Source organism: Pleurodeles waltl, chromosome 9 (assembly GCF_031143425.1).
Source record: "Pleurodeles waltl isolate 20211129_DDA chromosome 9, aPleWal1.hap1.20221129, whole genome shotgun sequence".
NCBI classification, from domain to species: domain Eukaryota; kingdom Metazoa; phylum Chordata; class Amphibia; order Caudata; family Salamandridae; genus Pleurodeles; species Pleurodeles waltl.
The window spans coordinates 862,343,460-862,370,613 of NC_090448.1; the positions used below are offsets into that span (position 1 = coordinate 862,343,460).

A 27,154-nucleotide genomic window follows, 5' to 3' on the forward strand; every position below is an offset into this window, starting at 1 on the left:
TATTTGCGTGGGGCATGACGCCATGCAGATGAGTACATCAGACCATGTAAATATCGCTGCTTCTAAGCTCATATGGTTATTTATGTAGAGGTTTTTTTCCAGTCAATAAAACCTTACAAAGTGTCATGTGCATATACATATGTAAGTTAATTTCACTTTTTTGTTTTAAAAAAAATCCACCTTTCAACCTTTGCCCCATACCTCTCTCTTTAACTCATCACAAACCTTTCCAACTACTATGAACCCCAAACATCCTTATCAAACTTCCCCCTCCTTTTTTAGCTATGTTACCCACCTAACAAGCACACTGAACGCCTACTTACAATAACAACTTACCTAATTCCCCTCTCAAATCTATTCCCATCATTCTATCCCTATTCTAAACACACAAAATCAAGAGCACAAGAATAACACAAATAATGCACAAAGAAAATAAATACCAATACCTTTAATTTTGGATTCCAGGGTAGCTTACTACTCACTGCAAAGAGCTTTAATGCCTTGTATGGAGTAGTAAGTGATACATAAATACAATTTACATTTACAATTACAACCAGCTAACAAAAGCTTACATTACTAACAAGGGTGAGGGGGGGGGGAGAGAGACCTGGATTCTAGCCTCAGTCAAGTAGCTAAAAAAAAGGATCTGGAACAGAGATTGACCTGTTATCTGTTTGTTACATTCCATGCAAACAGAACAAAACAGTAGACAGGTTAAGCAGACTACTGCCAACGTCAGTAAATTTTCATCTATCAGAGACAACCTTACAATTAATGTGGTCTGCCTTGGATAGACATGTTTGCCTCAAGAGATAGCTCTACTTCCCAGACTTTGTTTAGAGACCTAGGGCCAGATGTAGGTAGCTGTTTGCATGTCGCAAACTGCGAAAAACGCAGTTTGCGCCATGCAAACAGCCTAACGCGATGCACATCCCCAAATTGCGAGTTGGTACCGACTCGCAATTTGGGGATGCGACTCGTAAATAGGAAGGGGTGTTCCCTTCCTATTTGCGACCGCATCGCTATGCTGAGTTGCTTTGTGACCGCGAATGCGGTCGCAAACCAACTCGCAGTTACCACCCACTTGAAGTGGGAGGTAACTCATTCGCAAAAGGGAAGGGGTCCCCATGGGACCCCTTCCCCTTTGTGAATGCCGAAAAAAATGTTTTTTCAGAGCAGGCAGTGGTCCTATGGACCACTGCCTACTCTGGAAAAAACGAAACCAAATGGTTTCGGAAGTTTTTCTTTTTTCAACTCGTTTTACTTTAAGGAAAACAGGCTGCAAAAAGAAAAAAAAAATGCTTTATTAAAAAAGCAGTCACAGACATGGAGGTCTGCTGTCTCCAGCAGGCCACCATCCCTGTGAGTGCATGGACTCGCTATGGGGTCGCAAACTGCAACCCACCTCATTAATATTCATGAGGTGGGTCTTTGCAACCCCATAGCGAGTCGCAGAAGGTGTCCGAGACACCGTTCTGCATAAAATTTTGCGAGTTGCAAATTGCGAGTCGGTATGACTCGCAATTTGCAACTCGCAAAATTGTACTTTGCTACATCTGGCCCCTAGTGTCAGGAAGCATGGGAGTAGATGCTCTGACTCTCAGCTGGTCCAAAGCTCTTTCTACCTTTGTCCTCCAATTCCCATCCTCCTGAAGGTGCTGAGGAAGGTTCAGGAGGAAGCAGCCTTGATTCTGGTGTCACCTTTTTGGCATTGCTGTCCAAGGCTTCCCTATCTCCTAAACATGGCAATAGTACTCCTGCTTCATCCAGGTTCCTCAACAATTTTCTTCTCTGTTTCAACAACCTATGGATCGTCTTTACCACACAACATGCAAATTGAGAGGCTAGAAATTTAACTGCAGGGTTGTTCCAGGAAGTTTGTCAAAGATATTCAAGATTCTAGACATCCACCTACTTCTAGCGTCCTACGTAAAACATTGGAACCATTTTGATCACTGGTGTAGGGAAAAATGTTCCCTAGATCCTAATTTGCATGACCATTTTCTTACTTTAGATTTCCTTTGTGAGAGTTTTTATAAAAGCTTAGCCCAGTCTACCTTATTGGCTCAGTTGGTAGCAATTTGTAGTTTTTAAAGAATCTGCAGATTCTTTACAAAGTATTGTGCAATCGGTTCTTCAGCTTTTAAAAAGCTTGATCAATAAAAAGATCCATTGTACATTGTCCTATTCCTCTCTAGGACCTTTCTACAGTTCTAGAAGAATGAAAAACAATCACTGATCTGAGCCTTTAGCATCTGTACCTTTTAAATGACTCTCAGCTAAAGTTTCTTTCTTTGCTTTTAGCAATAACCTCTGCTCATAGGCTAGGATAAATGATTTCATTAGTTATTTCTCTTCCATATTTGCTAATGGTTCCAGACAGAGTAGTTTTACAACCTAGTCTATGGTTCCTGTCTTAAATACCTTCACAATTTAATTTATCTCAAGAGAGAGTTCGCCTGCTCTATCCAGAAAGCAAGTCAAGGTCTGAACAACGTTTGGATGTTCACAGAGCCATTTCTTTTTTGTCTAAATAGAGTTAAAGTTTTCATAACCACTGCTGCCCTGTTTATATAATATTGCCCTATTGTGGTACCTAAAAAGGGGAAGAAAATCTACTTCCACTTTGAGCAGCTGGATCAGATGAGCTATTATCCAGACATATCCTTCTCCTGGCAAAGGCATTTCGAAGATTATTCAGGAAGCAGCAGTGTAGGGACTTGATGGGCTTAAGCAAAATAAATGCCCTTTCATGAGATTTGTGGAGCAGCAACATGGGCTTGTTCTAATACTTTTATTTTGGATTACCGTTTAGGTTACATGCCAATTTCTGTTTTGCCTCCAGAGCACTGAACATAAATGTGGGTTTAACATATTTCTAATAAATAACAACATTTTATTTGTTGCATATGCAGAAGTTTGTTCTCTTATTTTGACGAGGTGCCCATAAATGCTAACATTAACTCCTCAATTAAGTAAGGACTGTGATGAGGAAAATGGATGAGGAGGTAATGAATACATTTTTAACCAGAAATCTTCATTATACTTATTCAAGGTTTTTCTTGTCCCAGTCCTCTCCCTTCCCTTAACATTACTCCGGCCAGCTCTATTTTTTCTTTACTTTAGTATTGGTGTCTTCCCCGGTACAGGAAGGAGTTTTATCAGAGGATGGGCAGCTAGGAGATGCAAAGGAAACCAGGTTATGTAAGATAGAAGGAAAGTCTTCCTTCCTGACTACACGATGGGGGTATTCTTTCCCGCAAGGCTGAATGCCTCACTTAAGTAAAGACTGGGATGAGAAAAACTTAAAATTAGAGTAATGAAAATTACCGGAAAGTAATTCCAGTATCTACGCTTGTGCCTTGTGTCTAATGTTTGAAAAAATAATGTTAGCTCATAATACACAAATTGAATTAGACAGTTTAACAAAAAAAACAAGGAGAATGAGATACAGGGAGACACCATAACTCATTGTTAATGTCCCGGAATTACAAGGTTTGCAGAAGCACAACAGGCCTACCACGTTACCCCTGGTGATTTCAGCTGCTTAATGCACCAAACTCTTTGAGCAAAATTGTGTCGGAGAATAAGTAGGGGAAATGGATACGGAATTACCAGGTCACACAGTAGTTCCTCATTACTCAGGGGATTTTGATAAAGGTAAACAAAGATTCTTAGATTATAAAAGATGAAAACTAGATACTTGGCTCGTGAAAACTAGAGAGACGGAAGATAAATTATGGCTATCCGCAGAGCACTTTTTTGTTGAAAATGAAGGGACAATTGGCTTTGAAAGTTGACAATGAGGAACAAATAAGCCTGTAATTAGGGGTTAGCCAATTTCTCAGGCCACCACACTCAGAAAAAAAAAGGTAGGAACAAGCCAATAAGAGGGAAATGGCACTGGTTGAGGTTTAGCAACACTATTTACATGCCAATTCCAATTATAGAAGACATCTGATAGACCGAAAAATAACAGGAATATCAGAACCGTTTTGAGAACAAAGCCTGAACTAATTATCTGGCCACAAATCAAAGGTTGTATAAAATTGGAAATAAGGCATGCAGGTTGCTGCATGGTTGGGGATGAGAAATGAGGATATGCGATGGGTAAGTGTAACAAGAAATACTGAAGGAGATACAATAGGAGGCAATTAGCACATTACTGAAACATTTGTCAAATATTTTCTGACACTCTGTGCCTCAGAGAATAGACCCAGGGAGGAGACGATACAGGAGTACTTGACAGATGTCAATTTGGCACCCTCTCAAATTTGACTGAGATAGCCTTGTAGGCTGATATAACAGAGGCTGAAATTGATGAGGTGATCAAAGACTTTAGGAATGAGAAGGTCCCAGGTTCAAATGGCCTACTTGCTGAGTTGCATAAAGTCTGAGCCAGAAGATTTACCATATGTTTACTAACTGTGTACTTGGATGCCAAGATGAATGGTTTTCTGTCGCCTGATCTAAGGTTGGCAACAATAGAGGTCGCTCATAAATCAGGCAAACTGCAATATAGGTGCGCTTTATGGAGGCCTACCTCATTCTTAAATGTAGAAACAAAAATACTAGCAAATATCTTGGCCACCTGATTGATAAAAACAATCTCCATTTTAAAACACACAGATCAGTCTGGCTTCATGTCAGGTATAAGTACCAGACAAAACATTTGACGTCTTTTTGGGTGTACTGCGTGAGCAAAGAAAGTTGGAGAACCAATAGTTGTGCTGTCCCTTGACGCCACCAATGCATTTTACATTCTTGACTATGACTGTATGTTTGGGGCACTTGGAAAATAATTAACTTAGGACCCAATTTCCTGGACTGGGTCAGGGTACTATACCACAAATTCCTGGCCTAATGTTGGCCTATGTAAGGCTTAATGATACATTCTTGGACCCCCTTTTCTCCTACGGAAGGGTAACCGACAGGGAAGACCCCGTCTCCTTTAGTTTTTGCGCTAGTGATGGAGCCTTTGGTTTGTTGGGTTTCAGAACACACGGTGGTCAGGGGATCGAGATTGGACCTGGAGTTGGACGAAAGGATCTCATTGTATGCAGATGATATCTTTCTCTATGCTGCATCTCCAGAGGTTACTATAGACACACTGCTGCAAATACTAGACCTCTTTGGTAAATACTTTGGTTTGTGTCTACATTTCTTATATCTTCTGACAACCTGGACCCTGATGGCACCACTTAGAAGCCCAGTGGTGTTAAACCATAGTGGTTTTTGAGATTTGGGCATACAAGTAACATGCAGTCAAGACATGTTTTTAGATTAATCTGTACAATGTACATAATAACTTAGGAGACGATGCCCAGCACTGAAGATGCCTGCTGCTTCAGTCCTAGATTGAGCAGAGCTACTGAAAGAGATAACATATCCCAAATTTAAATATGTCCTATAAAACATGCCATATCTAGTTTCGGAGACATAATTCTAAAACATTTAAACAGAACTGAGATTACTGTTATGGAATGGAGGGCTGCCAAGAATTGCTGTTGGTATAATGACTCAAGAGATATATGATGGAGCCCTTCCAGATATGAGGGAATATTATTCAGTATCGCAGTGGAAGAAGAAAATGTGTGGGTTGTTTCATTGTGGGAGGAACCTTGTAGAATAATAGACAAACATGTAAACTAACTATTGTGGTAAAATGCCACTATTTTTAGGTTGATACATGACAGCGAGCCACCAACATATATATTGGTTGAGGTGAAGGCCTGGAAAGATGTGCTTAAATACAAAGGCAGGAAGAACAAGCTGACTAATCCTTATGGGATAGTGACCTTCTAAAAGAGGTTGGGAGACTACCAGGATTCCAGAAAAGGGACCCGATTGGAATCTGTAAGATGGAGATGCATGGGACCGGGTAAAACTAAAAAAAAAGTTTGAATCCCTCGGACAGGAGTGCCAGATGGCAGAACGGGAAGGGTTCAGATATCAAGACCTTGGGTATGTGTTAGCAGCCTACATACCAAAATATACAGTCATTGAAGATAGCAACCCTTAAGAAGATAGAGTACGAACAGAGTCTCTCATCAGGAAAAAAGAAAATCACAGAGTACAGGCACCCTAACTGGACTTAAAGAAAATGGGTGGCAGACTTGGGTGGCTTGACTGATAAGTGGGCTGATGATCTGCAGGGGCCTAGAGAGGAGTCGATGAGTGCCGGATTTCAGCTGATAGAAATTCTGCACGAGTTACTACATGTGGGTGTTGATGGATAACCCTGGAATGTGACGATATGACAAATACCTTTGGGAATGTTAACAAGTGTGAAAATTCATTCATACTGTTTTTACTTGTCCCCGATTATCACCATATTGGGAAAACGTAATGAGTTGGAGAATTCCGATTTTCCACAGCAGGGTGGGGTAGAAAATCCTGATTTTATTAATGACACTGAGGCAAATATTACATACAGGTTCAGTACATTCCAGGGTTGAGCATCAAGGTGGCAGATTGGAATTCCAGGATGTTGAAGGACGCCAGCATTTGGATGTTGAAGAGGGAGGTGTTCAGAGAGTTGAAGTGGTCCTTTTGTGGTAGACCTGTTTGCGAACGGGCTGAATGCTCAGTGGCACTAGTTTTTCAGTTGGAGACCGGATCCAGAGGCAGTGGCAGTGGATTAATTTCTACAACAGTGGAGAACAGGTCGTAGTTATGCTTTTCCGCCTTTTGCGATGATTCAGATGTTGATTTTGAAGGTGAAGAAGGATCAGGCGGAGATGGTTTTGGTGGCTCCTTTTTGGCCATCTCAGGATTTGTTTCCGGATGTCATGGAATTGTTTATGGACAAACCAGTGCTGTTACTGGAGATTCAGAATCTCTTGATGAATCCAGTAGGAGAGTGTCACGAACTGTTGTTGCAGAGTCAGTTGCGGTTGTTGGGGTGGTTGATTTCGGGACACCTTGGCAAGTGTCAGGATTATCGGAAGAGGCTTCAAAACCTATCAAGGATCTCTGGGCTCCAAAAAGGCATACAGGTTGGCATGGAAGAGCATAATTATTTTTAAAGGGCAGCTCGTACAGTTCAGTGAATTTGAGTATATCAGCAATTTCTGCAGGTCACAACTTGGTGTTGTAAGACGTTTGTTAAAGTGTGCGTTTGAAGTGTCCTCCTCAGCCTAGATATTCATCTTTGTGGGATGTCGACATGGTTTTAAGAGAGATGATAGCTTTGGATGGCAATGAGTTCCTGAATTTAAAGAGTCTCTGATGTGAGAGAATTAGAGGTATATTCTCAAAGTTATTCACCAGAGGGAGTTTGCTTCAATATCACGAGAAGAACTAAAACTAGGTAAATATTGTCCCTCCCAGTCAATGGATCCCACCCCATAATCTATATTTTGTGTTTCAGCAACTAATGACTCAAGGAAATAAGGGAAATGTGGCAGAGAAGGAAAAAGATTGACACAGAAGGATACTATGACGTTTTGAAGATGGATAGGTTTACAATGTATTTGCAGCACAAGAAGGAAGATGGTTGCTGAGCAGCAGATTATACAGTGTATAAAAATGTTGTTTTGTTGAAATTCTAAGATCTGTAGTTGGAGCTCTAGTTGCTGCTTTGAGTGGCAATAAAGAGGTTGCATGCATAATATTGGCTCCGTGCCTTGCCATAAGATTACCTAAAATAAAATTGTTTCATAACCTTAGAATGCCAGTGGGCAGAAGAAACGCTGCCCGGCATAAGAGGCAAACACCCTCTCCTGAACTATACAGATAAGACATGGACTGGTGCTGGAGGGGGGGTGGCGAAAAGATGTGAATAAAGGTCATGTATGTCCAGCATAGTTTGAGAGAGAAAATATGGGGATACTGGAAAGAATACAAATGATATCAATGAATCAATGCAATGATATTAATGAGTATGGCATGTACCTACAAAGCATCAAATGTATGTCTATGTAATCCTACACAAGAAATATTTAATTAGATAGCCAGAACTTAGGTGTTTTGTGACCACCTGTAACTTGCAATGTCCTCTGTTGTGATTTCTGACTTTGAATAGTGATATGAAATAATTTATGTAATGCTAAGAGACTAAGGTCCTAATTTACATCTTGGAGGATGAGATACTCGGTCACAAACGTGATGGATATCCTGTCTGCAATATTACAAGTGTTATAGGACATAATGCACTTGTAATAGGGCGGATGGGATATCAGTCATGTTTGTGATGTAGTATCCTATTCATCAAGATCTATATCAGGCCCTTAATGTTTTTCTGTTCTTTATTGAAAACAATAAAAATGTTTATTTATTTTTTAACTCAACAAATGTTATGTAAGTTATCAACATCTTTTACAAGCTATGCAAACAGTTATTTTATAAATCCAAATAACATTAATTGGCATTGATTTTCTATTAGACCTATACACATCTATAAGACATAACATCTAATAGTTGGGATGCCAATATTTTTGTTGATCCTTTGAAGGGCTTGGATGGCCTTGGATAAGTGCTGCTTCAGGTCTCATCTCCTCTCATTAGACAGACATTCACAAGTATTAAATACTTTGCCAAAACTTTTATTACTCTCAGTGATCTTTTAGAATTTCTGGTCCCAGGTTTAGGAAAAGCACCTAAGAAAAATGTAACCAGGAAAGTAGTTTTCTGCGACTAAGAATGCACTTGAAAGGGTATATTAATAAACAATGGCAGTATGAGAAGGAAGATGCATGTTCATTTGCTACTCCTATCACTGCAATGATAGACAAGAAGAATGTTTTTTATTTTAAAATGTCTGACTTTTATATCATAAAGTTATCTTGAAAGTGTCCACAAAAGAATTTAACAATCTCAATATTTGAAGACGAGTCGAATTTGAAAAAAAAGTTAATTAAATATAGTAGTGTATATAATATGCACATTGACTAATGGAATGCACCACCACTGTGTATCATTTGGTGAAATTTCAGGTTGGAGACTTCCTCTGAAAGAAAATGTATACATAAATGTATGCGAGGTAGAAAAGCGTTATTTCAGGTAAGGGAAAGGTCCAGTAATCCTCAGAACTGGCAGCTGACAAAGGGACACATCCTATAGTTTATCCTGAGGGTAATCATTATGGGGGACAAACAACACTGTGAATATTCAGAGTGAAGAAAAGGATTTTAACTGAAATATACCTGTCAGGTTGTGGAGTAGAATTTGTCAGTCAAGGTTGAGAGTACACTTCCAGTATTAAAATAAAAATAAAGATTGCATTCCGAACCGAGAATTACTGCAATCCTGTACCAGAAGCTCTGATCAAACTGTGGTTCACTTGTAAAGAACTCCGGGTCTGATTTAGTGTTTGGCAGGCTGTTACTACGTCACAAATGTCACTAATATCTCACCTGCCGTATTACAATCTCTATAGGCTATAATGGGATTGTAGTTCGGCAGACGATATATCCGTCACATTTGTGACAGAGTAACCTCAACAGCCAAACTCTCAATCAGGCCCTCATTAATTAACATATCGACAACTGTTGCAACACTACCAGCCATAAACATAAAACATGCACTCCAATTAAACCGAACTTCTCAAGCTGCCTCCGATCCCCATTCTAAGGTCTGGCACCTCTGTTCAAACACACTCACACTGGCACATGTAAAGCCAGCATTGGTAGACCTAATTAAGGCCCTTAAAAATGCAGATAAACCCAAATCATACAACACTGATTGCACGTCATTAGGCTACAAGTCCCACTATGAAGATTTGACGGGTTTTGTTTTCTTACTTACGGTATTTATTTTATTCTCCATCAAGAACCGGAACATGGAACCACATATAGAGCTTAGGCTCTTTCTTGCGTGCAGTTCTGGGGCTAGTTGGTAGAAATCACCATAATTCATGGAGAATACTTGTAAAACAATTTTGCAAAATGAGTACTTTGTCTGAGATCAGGAGGATTTATGCCTGTAATTGGAAATCACCATGTATCTGTAGGTGGATCAGGTAAAATGTTTCTAATGGTAAGAAGGCAATTGCCCCTAGTGGCAGAGTATTGATTGGTAAAAATAACTGGAAGCGTTCAAATACAGCTCAAGAGTGAAACTGCCACAGGTTCCTCTATCATGTATGACAGTCTGCGGGCAGGAGGTGTCTGTCAGGCGAGCCATCACTGGAAGATAGCAGTAGAACAGCTAGTCTTTTGGGTCATCTGTGGTCTGTGCAACAGAGGAGACTATATACTAATAGATAGTTATTGCAAATTGCAGGCATAAATCCTTCTGCCCTCCGACAAATTACTCTTTTTATGAGGCTCTGCCTACTAATTAAAGTGATTTCTACTAATTAAAATTGAAATGCGCAAGACCTGCCTGCCATAAAGGGACAAAACACGTGCTGTCTGTCCATTGTCCATTTTCTTGACACAGTACGAAATATGAACATGACATAAGACATGAAAAAGTGCAATCACACAAGCCTTTTGCTTTGTTATGATTTAGCTTTTTTGCTAATTTTGACAGTGGTGTCTGAAATCCTTGTATTCACATTTACCCCACTGCAGAAAAGAGGATCCCACCCACTCAATAGGATTGTGTCCATACACCAACCAGATACTCTATCAAGAATAATTCAGCTAGGGATATTAAGTATAGTGTGCCTGCTTTTAAATTACACACGGAAGTAAAAGGGTTTGCCACAGTTACATGCACACACACATTTCTATTTCTACAGACAGGTTTACTTTTTCTTTAGTTGAGCATCACTGACATGTTTGCAAGACACTAGTTTCGTAAGAGCAGCATTCAAACGTAGTGCCCTTTAGAAGCATGGGCTTTCATGGCATATTTGCATCAAAACAACCTAGAATTATGTAGCCAGCACTTAAAGTTACCAGACTGGTCCACTCCAATATCTTCGATATACACAAGACAAAGTAACCTAGGGTTAAAAAAAGGAAAGTCAGTCATACCCTATGACATCGATCACCTCGAGGAGTTCGGGATCTTTCAGCATGCATAGAGAAATAGGCTGCCAGAGGTCATCGCTGGCTATGATCCTCACTCTCTCCAGGTCATACTTATCCATGGTGTACCTCAAGAGCTTGTGAAGAAGAAACAGTTTTGAAAGAAAAGAAGATGAGAAACAAAAAAAGGAGCATTTAACAATCTGGAGGGACTCAGTGTGGAATGGGGATAAGACGTGTTTCCCCACAAACAAGGACTATCACTCAGAAGACCACTGCAGCACTTACTCATTACTGGACACCTTGAAATAAGGTGGATTATAGGTACTGTCCTGGATGATAAATGTACTAGTTATTGATCAAGAATATACAAAAAACTAATATTTCTTATGACAATAGAGGAGAACACCAAAGTTCTGTCCATCACAGTTTTCTTGTCCTTGACTTAACGTCCAAGTGTGGATTTAAGGGATCAAAATAGTTTAGCAAAATTGAACACCATTTCCAAAATGAAAATAACTGTTGAACCAAATAAAAGATTTTTATGCATAAAACAGAAATTGATTAAAAAAAATAAGTAGGCCCCTTTTGTTTAAGGACCTCGTTGTTAGGAAACTAAAGTGAAGAAAGCAAACTCAAATCCTTGAACAAAGATGAAGTGCAAGAAAAGCAACAAATAACATGGAATTTGTGAGTCATTTAGATTTCACAACGTGCTATCTCGAGATTCTTCTAATCTTGTGAAGTCATTAGGGTCAGCTTTTTGTGGACACATTTCTTTTTTAAAACCACCAAAAAACATTTCGGCTTAGTGAACATTCTTAAATTGCATTCATTTTAGCCAAACACGTGATGTTGGCCAGATGTATCAAAGCTTTTTGCATTCGCAAACGGTGCGAATGCAAAAAGCCATTTCAGAATGTATCAAAGGCATTCTGAAAGCAATTTTAAGGAATCACTAAAATAGCGATTCCATAAAATTGCGACCCTGTTTAGAGAGTCGCAAATTGCGACTCTCTAAATAAGAAATCACAAATGAGGATTCCTTATTTGCGATTTCTAAAGCACATGTAAGAAGCAATTCCTTAATGCGAATTGGGCATTAAGGAATCGCTATTTACCACCAAGTTGAACTTGATGGTAACCATGTGCAAATTTTAAAAATGCATTTAAAATGCATTTTTAAAATGTACATGTAAAGCACACATGCCCTTTTGGCATGTGTGCCCCTTACATGTCCTAAAAAACTTTTTGGGGTGCAGCAGAGGGGCTTTAGGCCCCCAACACCCTGGGGTTTTGCATTTCCAAACTTGTGATTTCCAGTTAAGAAATCGCAATTTTGGAAATGCAAAAAATTCGCAAATATGGCCCCACAGGCCCATAGGTGCGAATGGGGCCGGTATCGCAATTTGCAATTCGGTAATAGCATTTGCGATTTTGAGGAAATCGCTATTACCGAATCGCAAATGTGATACATTGCATTTTGCGAATCCGAAATAGCGATTTCTTAAAAATTGCTATTTCAGACTCGCAAAAGGCATTCTTGATACATGTGGCCCGAAATGTCCAGAACATCAAAAAAGAAATAGAAGACCATTAAAATACAACCAAAGCCTGATGCTTGGCCACACCAACAGCCCTCCACGTTAAAGAAATCAGTATGGCAAGAAAAGCTGAATGAAAGCCATCTTAGTGACTTTCAAAGCAGCAAGGAAGATCACTTCCTGCAAAGTAAAAAGCATATTTTTGGAGAACATTTACTAAGAATGCTCAAATGCGTGGGAAAATGAGCTAAGAAATAGGTGGGCAAATGGAGGGCTCATTGAGACCATAACGTACCCATAGCGTACCCATAAACAATCCATAAATTAACAACGTATGACCAGAAGAGATAGTCCTTACATCTCATTGCCCATTTCCACTGATGCTATGTGTTCCAGTAACCACTCCGAGATCAACAACCCAATTTCCAAAAAAACACATTGGCAACTTATTCAGTATGCTTACAAACACACATCTGTTTTTACATAACAAAAACAACAATTAAAAACTACTGAGTCCTCACAGTCATTCTAATATTAAAGCATGCACAAAATATTTGGTGCTTTAACTTAAAATAAGTTCAATTATTACTATCACATAAAGTAACTATTTTACTACAAGTTAGCCCGTTATCTGGCTCTGCCTTTTCAACCACTTCTCTCCTACAAGTTGGTCCTTCACTGTTAACTCTGGTGTGTTTTTTAAGCAGGATTCATCTCCGTCTCAAAAATCTCAATTCAAAAAAATAAAAGCAACCAAACAATCTATATCTTGGACTAAAGCTGCTAAACAAGCCAAGTTTCAGAATAGTACAGCTTCCGTCAAAATATTTTATTTGTGTAAAGCAAACATGCTACCTTCAATTCATAGCTGCAGTCAAGGTGATTTTAGGTGCCATGCCCCATTTCTGTTATTATTCCCAGGGGGTCCAGCTTGAGCTTGTTGTAATAATGATATAAATTAATAAAGAGAATGAGCTTTCCGTTTGCCCACTTTAGCAATTGGCTTACTTGGAAACTGAAATTATGTTCATAGTGTTTTCTTAAGCATACAGCTTGCAATCTGCATTTTATTTACAATGCTTTTAGATTGGATAAGCTTTGTGATAATGTCTGGTCCCACATGCGTGATGAGAGGAAGGCACCAACAATGAGTTTAGCTGTAGAAAGCTACAAGACGTTGCGATTCACTAGAGGTCCAATTTTCTGTTCTTTTACCCTGGCAAAAGGCTGACAACTATGCCTGAGTGTCTGATTTTAACAACCGCAGGTCATTTGTCATAAACCATGCTACCAAGGCAATGGGAGTTTTTTTTTGTTTGCTCATTACACATGGTAACTGACGACATACATACACATAGGTCACCCAGTGTTTCAAAGCACCTGCTAACATTTACTCGTGATCATGCTGTGCGCTCAATTCAGGGGATAAGGATTGTCTGCTTATAATACTGACACTGATTCAAAGAGTTAGTGAAATGTCGGAGCAAGCTGATGTCTTTCAAAGGCTCAGTGTGCCTGCCTTTACCGTTTCCACAGATGCAAACAAAAACAGGCAAAAATACTATGTGCATCTCTCATTATTCAACATAATGGCCAAAGACGATTTAAAATAGTAGCTTAGTTCATTCAATTAGACTGCAAAGCTATGCTGCAGTCGGTGGATGTTTTATTGCAAATTCAAACAAAAACATGTTCATACCTTTTTAAGTTGAGTTGTGTAGCATCATCCATTATTAATTCTTCTGGTAACCGTTTGTTAGCAAATATGAAATCACTATCTTGGCTGTTATCTCAGTCATTATTCGGACAACTGGTCACTTTAATTTGACAATCTAATACTCTAGATCATACCCCAGATCTCAACAAAGAAATATGAACGTCTCTATTATATAAAAAAGTCTGAACGATTCTCTGGAACCCCAAAAGGTAGCAAATGTAGTGCAACTGCCTTTCTTAAGAGAAACATACGCTTTTAAGGCTTCATTGATCCCTCAACATAAATCACTGTTTCTGACCAAAATCAACTGTCTAATGCACCCCTTTGTTGACCCTCTTGTTTTGTCAAATTCCCCAAAGAGTGCTTATTGGCTGGAAGACCTCCTAAAACATTAGTTATCTTTCAGGATTGGAGCATTCAAAACCGCTTCCACTCAGATAATCATGAGATGGGTCCCCAGTTTTGATAAGATGTACCCAAGCAGGTCACAGCTCTAACCTTCATTAGCACCTATATTTAAAAGTAAGATAATGTTCCTGCAATACTTGCTTCGGGGATCTATTAGGAGACTCCTAATGAATATCAAACACTAGTATATAATACTGAAATCATGTTACTTATTTAAACAAAGCAACACATCTTGGAAGACTTGTTAGAAAACAGTTGACACCAATGTTAACAGCATTTGTAATTTCTAAATCATATAAATTATGTGACATGCTGATGATAAACAGAAGGAAAATAATCTGGACCTTCTTAGGGTATGAAGATTTCTGAAACATTAGGCTGTAAACACAATGTACCCAATTATTTTTGCAAGAGCCAATGGACCAACCTCATCGCCCTTCTTTCAAGGAATTAGAATGCAGTATTATCACTAGCTTTTTCTCTTTAACCCACACCAATGAAGAGGTGCCCTTAGCCTTGTCCTGTGCTGTGGCCTTGATATAAAACATACCAACGTGCAAAACACCTTTATTCCAGACCTTGACCACTCTGACATCTTCAAACAGTCTAATAAGAGTCAATGATAAACCAGAATCCAATAGCATGCTTACTTTCACGCAATTGATAGCTATTTAGCCATATGGCACTTTTATCCAGCAATACAGCACATCCAGCACATACAGTACTTTATTTGTGTTCCTCTTGGTATACCTGAAATCACTCCCTATCCCTATACTTCAAACATTTCACTATATATTTTTAACAACCTGGATTAATGGCTATGTGTTTTGACAATGACCTATGTTCCATCACCTTCTATATTGTATGGCACTACAGCAGACAACAAATTCAACATTCAAGACCACTGTAGAAATATGCATTTAAATTGCCCATAAAGCATTATTTTCACATCTAGCCATCTAAACATGCTGAAAAGGACCAACTATCTTGCTGCCATCACATAAGGGGAATGATGTTAGCATGGAGCAGTCTTCCAGGACCTTCATTTAGCAGAAGCATTTTTTGTTTAACAAAGAGTGGAAAACGAAGGTCTCCAGCCCACAAGCTCACAATTTTCTAACCCCTTCTTCATTTAGACTTAAAGCAAAGAGAAGATGAAGTTCCCTTTTAAAGAGGAACAAACTGTACTGACTTAGCATGAATATCACTCTTGCTCCTTAGTGAGAAGGTGAAGAAAGACTGCAACTGCTTGTAGGTGACTATGTGACACTACATAACTGATCAGGTGCACCAGATACAAAAAGCACTTCTAAGAGAAAAAGGCAAGTTGCAGATTCAATAAAGAACAAGATATCATGCAACAACAAAAGCATAAGGAAATTGAAATATTCAGATGGCAGATTTCAAGGTTGTACTTTGAATTAATATTTGGCCCACTGACGTACTTTCTGTCCCTATAAAGGGGTGCAGGCCTTGATGCTATCCCACAAATGCAAAAAAGAACAACATAACACAGGGAAAAGCACCGTCCACAAAGAAGCACCAGAGCTTGTAGCAGGTAGGGGACAGGTACAATCCTCTCCCACAGAAAAGGCAGCAATCTTCAGGGGGAACTGAAAAATTTATAATTTACATAACATTACAAGTAAACATTGCAAAAGTGATTGGCAAAGCAGGTTTGAGGTACACCAGTCCCAGTTCCCAAGCAGCGAGTTAAAAATGGAATGTCAAGTGACATTTATTTCAATCTCTAAATTTGTCAACCAAACAAACATTTCATGCAAAGAGGTTGCTTTTGCGGGCAGCTTGAAACAAATACTGTACTACTCACTGATCAATTAAGGAACGTTTTTAACTAAAGAGCTCCCCAAAAGCCAAGGAAATAAAGAGTGTTCCAATCAAGAAATCGTACTTAACCTCCACCTCGAAATTGCAAAGAGAGCGATGTTATTGTTTTGAGAAAGGAGCTTAATGCAGAACAGGGTTCACTACATAGTAAAGTAAGGATGATAAACCCAGCACCAAAACAAGAACTGAAAATCTATCATTTGACATTAAAGCAACCCAAGCGTTGTGTTTGTATCTGAGCAGCCTCCTGATCTGCTGTATGTTACTGTTCCCCTTAATTTTTGAAGAGATTCTTCTTCTCCGACACCTCCAGCAGCCGTTTTTGAAACACCACCTTCCTGTGGAAGCCAGGAGACAAAGATGTCATGCGATTTTCCCATGCCTGAACGGAGTCCATTCTTGTAATAAGCAAACGAAGCAAAAGTGTGATGGGGAAGCTCTCAATTTATTTCATTGCTTGTTATGCAACTGTCTCAAATGCTTCTCTTTCAGGAGAAAGCCTGCTGTTACCATCCAAGTACAGATGCAGTAAGACCACTTTTTCACATACTCTGCACTGCTCACTTAGGGTAGTTTATAGACCGTCCTCTAGACTCACACACCGCTTTTGTCCCAGCGCATAATCCGGAAGACCTTCAAGCAAGCTAGCTTTTCCCATCAACGCTGTGATGCTGCCTGTTAGTTAGCTTGAGGAAACTTAACACCTCCTGCCTCTGTGGTGGCTTTAACTCGGAGATTCCCAGCCCAATCCAATATTTGCTCAAATACATATTTCGATCCCTGACATTTCTTCAATACACTTATGGACTGATTACGATTTTGGCAGATAGAAACATCAGTCCTCCAAACTACCGACAAGGAGGTCGCCGTCCCCACCAGCCCCATTACAAGTTTCCCACTGGGCTGACCAGTGGAAACCAAAGTTTCCGTCGGTCAGCCCAGTGGAAAGGTGGGGTAGCATTGCTGCCAGCTCATAATAGAGCCAGTGGCAATGCTGATGCATGCAAGGGGCACCAGCACCCTTGAAATGCAAATTGTCTGCAGAGCACCACTGTGCCCCCCTGTACTTGTTCTCCGGCAGCCTTTTTACAGTCGTAATTGGACCTTAAGTGCAAAAATACTACATACCACACTTACTAAATTCCACGTTGTTCCCATTGAGCTAATAAATTACTACAGCATTTCATGCACTGTGACCATATTTCCTTGAGGAGCCCATGCCAGCTTTCTGTCAGAAAAGTTAGAGGAACACAACAATCTATAAAAGTTAGTGACAGAGAAGAACTCCAAGAGCAGCCAGAAGAAAATCCTTCACTAATTCAAAAAGCAGGATCAAGAAGAAATGTACCCTATCTCCCTTTAAAAGGTCCTGCTGATTTCATCGCAACTGCAAATCCTGAGGGAGAATTCACTGGGGCTTAAGCAAACCTGTTCAAATTGAAAAGAACAGTTACCCTTGCCACTGCCAAAGTTGGCTGAAGCTGAAATCAGCTCTACCAGGCCTCCAACTTACATCTCCCTAAACTGCAATGAACTGCTAGGCCTCATGTGTGATCAATTTCAAACATCAGATTTGAACAATGGGTTATGTCCCTTTCCACCCACCCTATGGAAGATGCTTCTGCAAGGGCTGCATGCCATAGCATCTGCCAACCTCCACATCGTCTAATGGTTGACAAGTAAGATATGCAAGTTGAATAAATGCAATAAAAAGAGTAGGCTGAGGTCTCCAATACACTTGTACTGATCATGTTGCCCTCCAAGATCAATTGAAGGTTCTGCATATTCTTGATTGGGATACCTAAGTAAGCATCTTGGATGTCTACAGATCACAACTTGTCCACTTTGGTGCAAGACCAACAGAACATATGCCAGAATTTTCATGTGGAACATGTCATCGAGGAGAAACTAATTCAAGAGCAATCTGGGATCATCCTGATGTACCCAGAATTGTGGATCAAACTTTGGTGAAGGGGATTTGGCATGGTACCTGCCAACCTTCAGAGGGGTTTGGCTAGTGAAGTACAGTTCAAACCATTTGACCTGGACTGCTGTCTGAGCCCAAGGGGTCTCAGATGTGTTCCCATGTGACACACGAATGTTATGTGACTGCTGCTTTGTGTGAAAAAATAAAATGTAATGAAAACATTGCTACAAATTTAATCTAAAACAAACAAAAAAAAAACAAGACACAAGAGGCGGCAATGTGCATTAAAGCTCAAATTAGCAGCAGTTAAGCAAAAAAGAATAAAGAAAAACAACTGCACTGTGACACCATAAAGGGCACAGATTAATTAAAAAGGTGTGACTGTGCTCTATAGTTTGAGTGAACCTACAGATGACAAACTGTATGAGCAAAAAGTCGCAACACATAAAATGTGGACAAAGTAACCAAAGGCAATTTTCCTTCCAGATATGTGCCAGGAACCAAAGTCTGTAAATACAAGGTTTGTTAGCTAAGCAGGGAACAGGTATTAAATCAAAGAATGGCTAAAAGAAAGAATGCTAGCTCAAAAAGAAATAAGTTGATATCCACTTACAAACAAAAGGAAGTAAAGTGGCTAACTAGGAAGAATTAAACATAAGAGTCATCAAAAATGTTTGAGTTGGGCTGCAAGAACTACCACCATATTAGATGACAAAAGCTAACCACAGTACACAAAGAAAACATCAAAGTGTAAATCTACTCCACTAAAAGACACATCTGAATAGTGAGATGTAAAATACCTGCATCAAATTTTAAAGGGAAAATAGAAACCAAAGACAGAATATTCCTCTCAGAACAAGTAGATGAAAAAAAAACAAATAAAAAAAAAAAAACAAGAAAAACTACATTGTTAGATGTATTGATAATTAAAGTGAACAAGTAAAAATAATTGTGGCGCACATAAACTACTGTTTGGCTTTTGTGTTTATTCTACTTTTTATTTTAGGGTACATAGAAGAAGTGGGTGGGACACATGCACACTCACAGATTCATTCACATATGCACGCTCACACACACACACACACACATCGATTCACAACACTCATTATCAAAAATTCAAACATACATGCACGCACTATTCATTTATTTAAAAAAAAAACAAAAAAAGCACACACACTCTTACATTCAGTTTTGCCTTGGAGGTCCCAGGAGGGTTGGGACTGCAGCCTTCCCTCACTGGCTAACCTAAGGTCAGACAATGAGGGAAGGCAGCAGTCCCAACTCGTCACAGAGTGGGATGTGGTCAATAATTGACATTCGGCCCTGGGCGCTTCAGGGCATAAAACTGAAGCGCCGAGGTCCGAAGCAATGAGTGACATTCCCCCTCATCATGAGGGGGGATGGCCTCGAGGCACCTTTGTTAGGCTGAAGAGGTCACGTCCACAGGGCTGTGACTTCTTTAGCCCAGCAAAGTTCATTTCAGACAGCCAGGAGCCTGCCCAAATAGCACATGTCTAGCTCCTGGCTGCCTGACTTGAAAATGAAGAGTGTCAGTAAGGCTGACCTTTGCTCAGCCTGACAGAAACTCTTTTTGAGGGGCAAAAGGTCCCTAAGCCCCATGGCCCCTAAGCCCCACCCAGAGGACGGGCCGCGGCTGAGCACATCTAAAATTATCTAATCCAGTTAAACCAAGTAGGCTTCATCTAAAGTACATCAAATTGACCTATGTACCATAGATCTGAGCAGCCTCCACTGCCACAACTTCCACCCCTTCTTCACACCTGTATTACCTAGGTAAATGCACCAAATTCACCTTTTGGCTACATGCTGCACTTTAGTAAACTCAAATAAAAAAAAAAATAGTCTCTATCTACCTCTGAGTTGGAGAGGATTACGGAAAAGCGACTTTTGTGCCTGAAACGGTCATGCCTTCCACATCACATTAACAAGCGTTGGCAAAGCCAATAAGTTTTGCCTAAGGAAGATCTATTTTCCTTGTCATGTTTCTTCAGCCATGATGTGCAACAGCCCAGCACAGTTAAAAGTTAAAAAAACTAAAAAAGAAGCAATATGACACAGTCAATGCTCGCTGCTTTATACCACTTTTTTTTCTTTTAACCATGCTGCACATCAGCCATGCAGATGCACAACATCAAAGAAAACATTGCCAAAGGAAAATCTCTATCATTTGGCTTTTCAATGTTTAGGTTAAAAATAATCAGATTCGACCACTAGAGAGCAGAATTGCGCGATATAAAAGAAAATGTGAGAAAACAAAAAAATAGTACCGCAATCACAGCACAAGCACGGACAGACATTAATTAAGCTAAATCAATCTGTACTTGGTCCAAGCAGCACACAAAGAAACATAAATGACACAGTAAATGATGCCTGGGATGTGCTGCCAAATTAGAAAGCATCGAAGTAGTAGGATAATGATGCCAACAAATGGCAAGTAAAGGGTGGGCTAAAAGCCCATGTTTATGTTTTTTTTTAAATTTATTAAATATACACTAGATTGTCACCAGGGAACAGTGCATGCATGCTGCCTGAAAGCAAGACCTAAAAACCAGCCGCAACTCAAAGATGTTTAAATGCGTTTAACCTATAACTTGTATTGTGTCAAAGACAACCAAGAGTTTTTATGTGGCCCTGACAATGATAAGAATTGTAAATGAGTTGCTATGTGCAACACAAGATGTGAAAACCGTAACTGAATATACGGTTTTGTATTAGAATTGTTTTCATATAGCACTTACTAGCCCTGACGAGGCATTGCAGCGATTTACAACAAGTAGCACACTGCTCAGAAACCCAAGGTTAGTGGTTAATCCAGTGATTATTGGAATTAGTCATGTGCTCCCATGGGATATTTCCATGCATTCACTCTAATTTCATTATGGTAGAATAAATTAAACAAAGTTAGGTGTAACCATTACTTGGGGATATGTGAGTTCATGCAAATGGTTGATGGGATGAATAAATAGCCTAGTGAAGATTAGAAATTGTTAGGGTGCAATCATATGGCGTCACATAAGTGGCTGTGATCTAGGAAATGAGGCGTGGGCACCTTGCAAATATTCAATCAAGGAGAATAAGGTAGGGTGGCATCTGACTTAGAACAGGCCATACTCTGATAAAGGAGACATGCAGAGGTTGGAAAGGAAGGAGAGGGTCACTTGGAAGAAAGAAAGAAGAGAGGCAAAAATCAAAAGATTGGTCCTGTCATTATGTTGCCTATTCTCTGCCTCCATGCTGGTACTCACTCGCCCAGACTGTTCTATTCCATCTCCTTTACCTCTTTAAGTCTATCACTTCCATGATGCCCTATGCCTCTGTTCCTATGCTGATATCCATCTCACAGACTGTATCCCAGGCTTGTGTCCATCCATTTCAAACCGATTTCCTCCTCCTCTGCCTCCAAAGTGATACCTTTTACTTTGATGATGCCTACTTCCTTAGCCCTACACTGGTATCCTATAAAAAGATATTATCAATGTTGATGGTAAATGGACTGTTCCTTTGTGCAGCTTTATGTGTTTGTGCTTCCAATATTGTATACCGAAGGCAATATCAAATGAGGACACAGCATCTGACATTCTTCTGCTCCTGTGGCCAGAAGGATTTAAAGAATGCACGCCTAGGGCACCCAGTCAGCAGCGTTGGGGACCGCGTGGGGAGTCTGAAGGTCCCTGTGGTCCCAGCCACCTACCTGCATCCTGCAGAAGCCGACATTGCTGTCACAGAGAGGGAGCTGCTAAAAATGCAGCTTCCTCTCTGTGATAGCAATCCTTTTGTCCGTTTCCCTGCCAGCATCCCTGCAGGCAGAAAAAGAGACAAAAACTCCGCTCAGAGCAAGCAAGAGCTGTTTGACTACTCTCTGTTGCTGGGGGAAGGAGTTGTGTTTGCCCTCACTTGGCAGGACCTGTCAAAGCTCCCGCCAAGTCAGAGCAAACAGCTATGTCCCGGGGGTGGGCACCCCCGAACATATTAGCAGCCAGCCCTGGGGGACTATTATTGGCTCCAGGAAAGGGGCTGCGTGGCCCTCTCCTTCTATTTTACGAGTCAGCCCCAGTGGGGAGGTGGTCCCCGGGGCCATATAAGGCCCGGGAGAGGGGCCGTGTGCACCCCCTTCCACTTTCAAACGTTATTTTGGCCCCTGGGAAGTGGTGGTTCCTGGGGCATGATGGGTCCTGGTGACCCCCCCATTACTGATATTTAGCCCCGGGGTGGTGGTCCCCAGGGCACAGGAGGGTCCATGCACCCCCCCATAACTGTCATTTAGCACCAGGGAGAGGGTAGTCCCCGGGGCTCAGATGCAGTGCGGGCGGCCACCCTCATTACTATCATTTAGCCCCAGGGAGGTGGTGGTCCCTTTGGGCTCTAGGGGGTCCGGACGCCCCCATTACAAACATTTAGCCACAGGAAGGTGGGGGTCCCCAGGGTTCAATAAGCCTCAATAAGGGCGGGGGGCGTGTGCCCCCCCTTTATTTTTTAAATAATGCCCCTCGGACGTGACCACCTTTTAGCTGTTTCCAAAACAAGCTCAGGAGCCCGTGCTGGGGTTTTTTATTTTTTTTTGCTGGATCCACAGATCCGTCACAACTCTTGGCAAAAATGTTTTAAAAAATGCTTTTGTGCCCTGGTGGTGTCCCTACCCTGGCCCCTTCATTTTTTCATGTTTGTTCAGTGACTTCGGTGAAGCTGAGTCCCAAATGGCTACCAACACTTCCTTTTTGAAGTGTTGGCAGTAAATCAGATCTCAGAACGAGACTGGTAGGGTTTGCTTCCCTATTTCTTTAATATCTCAAAAACTACTGAACAGAGTTACACCAAATAAAAACAAAGGCGCTTTCTAGACCAAGAACCACCTTTCTGCCAAATTTGCTGTAATTCCGTCCAGCAGAGCGGGCTGTAGTTCTGTTTGAAAACCCTATGGGAATTAACAAGGAGAAAACACATTTTGGGACCCCTCTTTTTCTCGGTTCCTGCTTAACAGATCACCCCGAAACTTTCCAGACAGCAGCTGACGTCAGCGTCCAGCTATTTGGGAAAATTTTGTGAAGATTCCTCAGCGGTGGCAAAGATATAGGTAAGTCAAAAAAAAAAAAATCTACAAAAAGTAGGTTCTTACTATCTTTACCTATATATATATATATATATATATATATATACACACAAACACACACACTGAAAAAAAAAAACTTTACAAAACACAAGGATACTGGGACGTTATAGTTAGGCATTTACACGCACAAAACCATAGAAATTCTTCTGTTATTTCAAGTGCCCTAAGGTAACTATAACTCGTCCCCTGCCATGCACAGTTTTCAGATCAACAATTTGCCTGCAAATGTTGCAATTAAATTATTAATGATGTATTAGAAGATGCAATTACTAATACATATGTGGGGTAATTGCCAGTGCACGGCGACGACGCAAGTTACCTTAGGGCACAAGTTTTAGCTAATTGAAACAACTTTAACTATAACAGCTGAATTTACATCATTTAACTATAATGGCCCCATAACCATTTTTTCTAGTGAATTTCTAAAGTTTTTAAAATGCTAATTCCTAACTAGAACGTCCCTTTAGCCTTTGTTTTTTTTTCAGTGAATTTCTATGTTTTTTTAAATGCAGCGGGGGTTGGCGGCAAAGCCTCACCAGTGGCCAGGCCCTGCGGCCAATACCACGGCTGCTTCCAACCCCACACCACAAGGGAAAAGCAAGGTGAAGGTGTGGTATCTGGAAGTTGTATTTGTTATATGAGATGTGCACCTGCTTGTTGCTGTGCTTTGTTATATGCATGGCCCCATTAATTCTATGTCATTTGCATATCTTCTGAGCACTGTTCCAAGTTCTGTTCTCTTGCATTCTGACTTATGGTTGCCAGTTTGGCGAGTCAGTTTCAGGACAGCAGAGTTGGAGGAACGCCGGAGGATGAGCTCTTTGATCGAACTTACGAAAGACTGAACTATGTTGTGGATTTTCCTTTACCTTGGATTTGCTTAATTTATTCCTGGCTTATCCACTTCAGAAGGTACTCAAAAATGTGGGGAAAAAGCAAGGAGAAAGGAGTGAAAACGAGGGAAAAACAAGGACATGGCACACAAAAAACGGGAAAAGCATGTTAAAAGCAATGAGAACAATGGAAAAGCAAGCAGAGGGCACACAATAAAACGAGTGAAAAAGCAAGGTGAAAGCAGTGAGAACAAGGGAAAAGCAAGGAGAAGGCACTCAAAAAGAGGGGTGTAGAAAGAAGAAGGCAGTGAGAACAGGGGAAAAGCAAGGCGGCACACCAAAAATGGGTGAAAAAACAAGTTGAAAGCAGTGAAAAAGAGGGAAAAGCAAGGAGAAGGCATACAAAATGTGGGGGAAAAGCATGAAGAAAGCAGTGAAAACGAGGGGAAAGCAAGGAGAGGGCACATAAGATACAGTGAAAAAGCTAGGAGGAAGCAGTGAAAACAAGGGAAAAGCTAGGAGAGGTAACACAAGAAGCGGGTAAACAAGCAAAGTGAAAACAGGAGCAAGAGTGATGCAACAGCACGGGGAGAGAGAGGACTTTGTTTTTAAACATTTTTGCTGTGAATTAGCAGGTTCACCGTGATTTTGCTGCAAATTTGTTTTAAAAAAAAGTTTTTGGCCCCCACCTCTTCAGAGTATGCCTAACCTACCATCTTCTGTTTTTTTTTTTGTTTTTACTTTTCTCTTGGGACTCATCTGAGTTTGATTCCCTTCCTGGTTGAAGTGCTGGCAGATAAACAAGGATCTGCAGAAAATCTGTGTCTCTAGATATACAAATGTCTTTTTCTTTTATTACCTCCAAAACTACTGAATGGATGTATACCAAATTACAAAAAGTACACTTTCTGGACCAGGATCTAGGTTTCTGCCAAATTTGGTGTAATTCCATCCAGCGGTTTGGATTGTAGTCATGTTCAAAATCCCTATGGGAAATTGCATGGGGGAAACGCGTTTTGGGACCCTCTTTTTTCTCAGCCCCCACTTGACGAAGCGCCCCAAAACTTTTAAAATCCGTGAAGATTTGTCAAACAGCGCCAAAGTTATTAGTAAAACTGAAAAAACGTTTCCTATGGAAACTAGGTCCTGACTTTAACTGCCAACTGATGACCAGTAGGTAATATATATATATATATATATATATATATATATATATATATATATATATATATATATATATATATGCTTCAAGTTTGACTTCATTTCACTTTACATAAAATGTTGACATTTGAAAACTCTACAAACACCACATGCCGAGTTTAGGCTGAATACTGCAACCAATTCCACTTTCCTTCCAATAATTAGAGGCCTATTCACAAACTGCATTTTGAAGTACATTTAGTAGTACTACAATAGTACTACTAAAACACTAATAAATAATATTCACAAATTTACAACTGTGAATCTCCACCTCTCCTATCTTTCAATGAGGAGATCCTCACACATGTGGGAAAAGGGTCTGGAACCACTATTGATTATATTTTTGTGTCTCCACCTATGAAAGATCTGGTGATCGGGGTGAGGTGCTAGGGGAGTGTTTCAGTGATCATAATCCCTTAAAAGTGTTGTTTAAACTCCCTGGGGCCCTACGTAAATTAGGAAGAGGTGGGCCTGTAGCAGTGGAGATAAGGGACCAGGGTTGGCGGCTTGGGTGGAAACAAGTAGATTCCCAAAACGTTGTAGGAAGGGTGGTGGGGGAAAATTTACATTTATTTATGGAAACACTCTTGACAGAGGCTCCCAATCCTAAGACTGTTATGGATGCAATAACAGTAGTAAATGCAGCAGTGAGAGACTGTCTATTTTCAGTAGGCAGCCACCCCAGTAAACGCAAATGTGGTTGGTTTGACAAGTCCTGCTATGATGCAAGGGCAAACCTGAAGATGGCCACTAAGAAACATCCTAGAGCTAGGGTCCTCGTAAAAGAAGCCAGAATTAAGTATAAAAGGAACCTGAGGGATAGCAAGTTAAAACATAAAGATAAAGCCTGGGAAGAGTTAGAGCGTGCCATAGCTCTGAAGGATCCTGGCTTGGTTTGGAAGGTGGTAAATAGCGGTTCCTTTGGAACAGAAACATCTGAGGGCCTTGGCTGTAACATCGCCCCGGAGGCCTGGGTAATTCACTTTTGTAGAACTTTTGAGGGTACTCCCCTAAGAAATAACCGGGATAACGAGTATGATATGGCTCCTAACCTAGCAATTAGGTTTTCGCTCCAGGAGGTTATTGATGCGATACAGAATAGCGCTAGTAAGCTCCGGGCCCGGATTCGATCCCTATGGATTTGTATAAATCTAACCCCCAATTATGGGCACCTATTCTCTTAAATGTTCTCAATGCAGCAGTTACTGTGGGCATTCCTGCCTCTTGGAGACTGGCCTGTATTGTCCCAGTGTTTAAAAAGGGCGATCGAAATGATCCTAAGTCTTATCGCCCTATTTCTCTCCTGGACTCTTCTGCAAAGATTTTGGGACGGATTATTTTAAGGCGTCTGGAGGCCTGGATGATAGGAAATGATATTTTAAGCCGGGACCAGTATGGTTTTAGGGAAGGCCTCGGTACTAGAGAACAATGTCTTAACCTATTGATGATGATTGGTAAATACAAGCAGGCCAGGAAAGGTACCCTCTATCTTGCTTTTATGGACCTCAGTTGTGCCTTTGATAAGGTGAACCGGTCTATATTGTGGGAGAGGTTAAATCAGCTAGGGTTGGATCCTAATATTGTAGAGCTGCTCCGGTATCTCCATTCTGGAACGGTTGCAAATGTGAGG

At 40.5% G+C, this 27,154-nt stretch overlaps 1 protein-coding gene across 6 annotated transcripts in view; it reads right to left on the reverse strand.

The window, feature by feature from the left end:
• Positions 1-27,154, reverse strand: part of GALC (galactosylceramidase) — a 358,534-nt gene that overhangs the window by 242,299 nt on the left and 89,081 nt on the right. For 4 of the 6 annotated variants that reach the window (XM_069208123.1, XM_069208125.1, XM_069208128.1 and 1 more), the window contains exon 7: positions 10,926-11,056. The exons of the other annotated variants lie outside the window; for them this stretch is intronic. In XM_069208123.1, the coding sequence (XP_069064224.1) occupies positions 10,926-11,056 (131 nt within the window). The remainder of the gene's footprint in view (positions 1-10,925; positions 11,057-27,154) is intronic. 6 annotated transcript variants of the gene reach the window in all.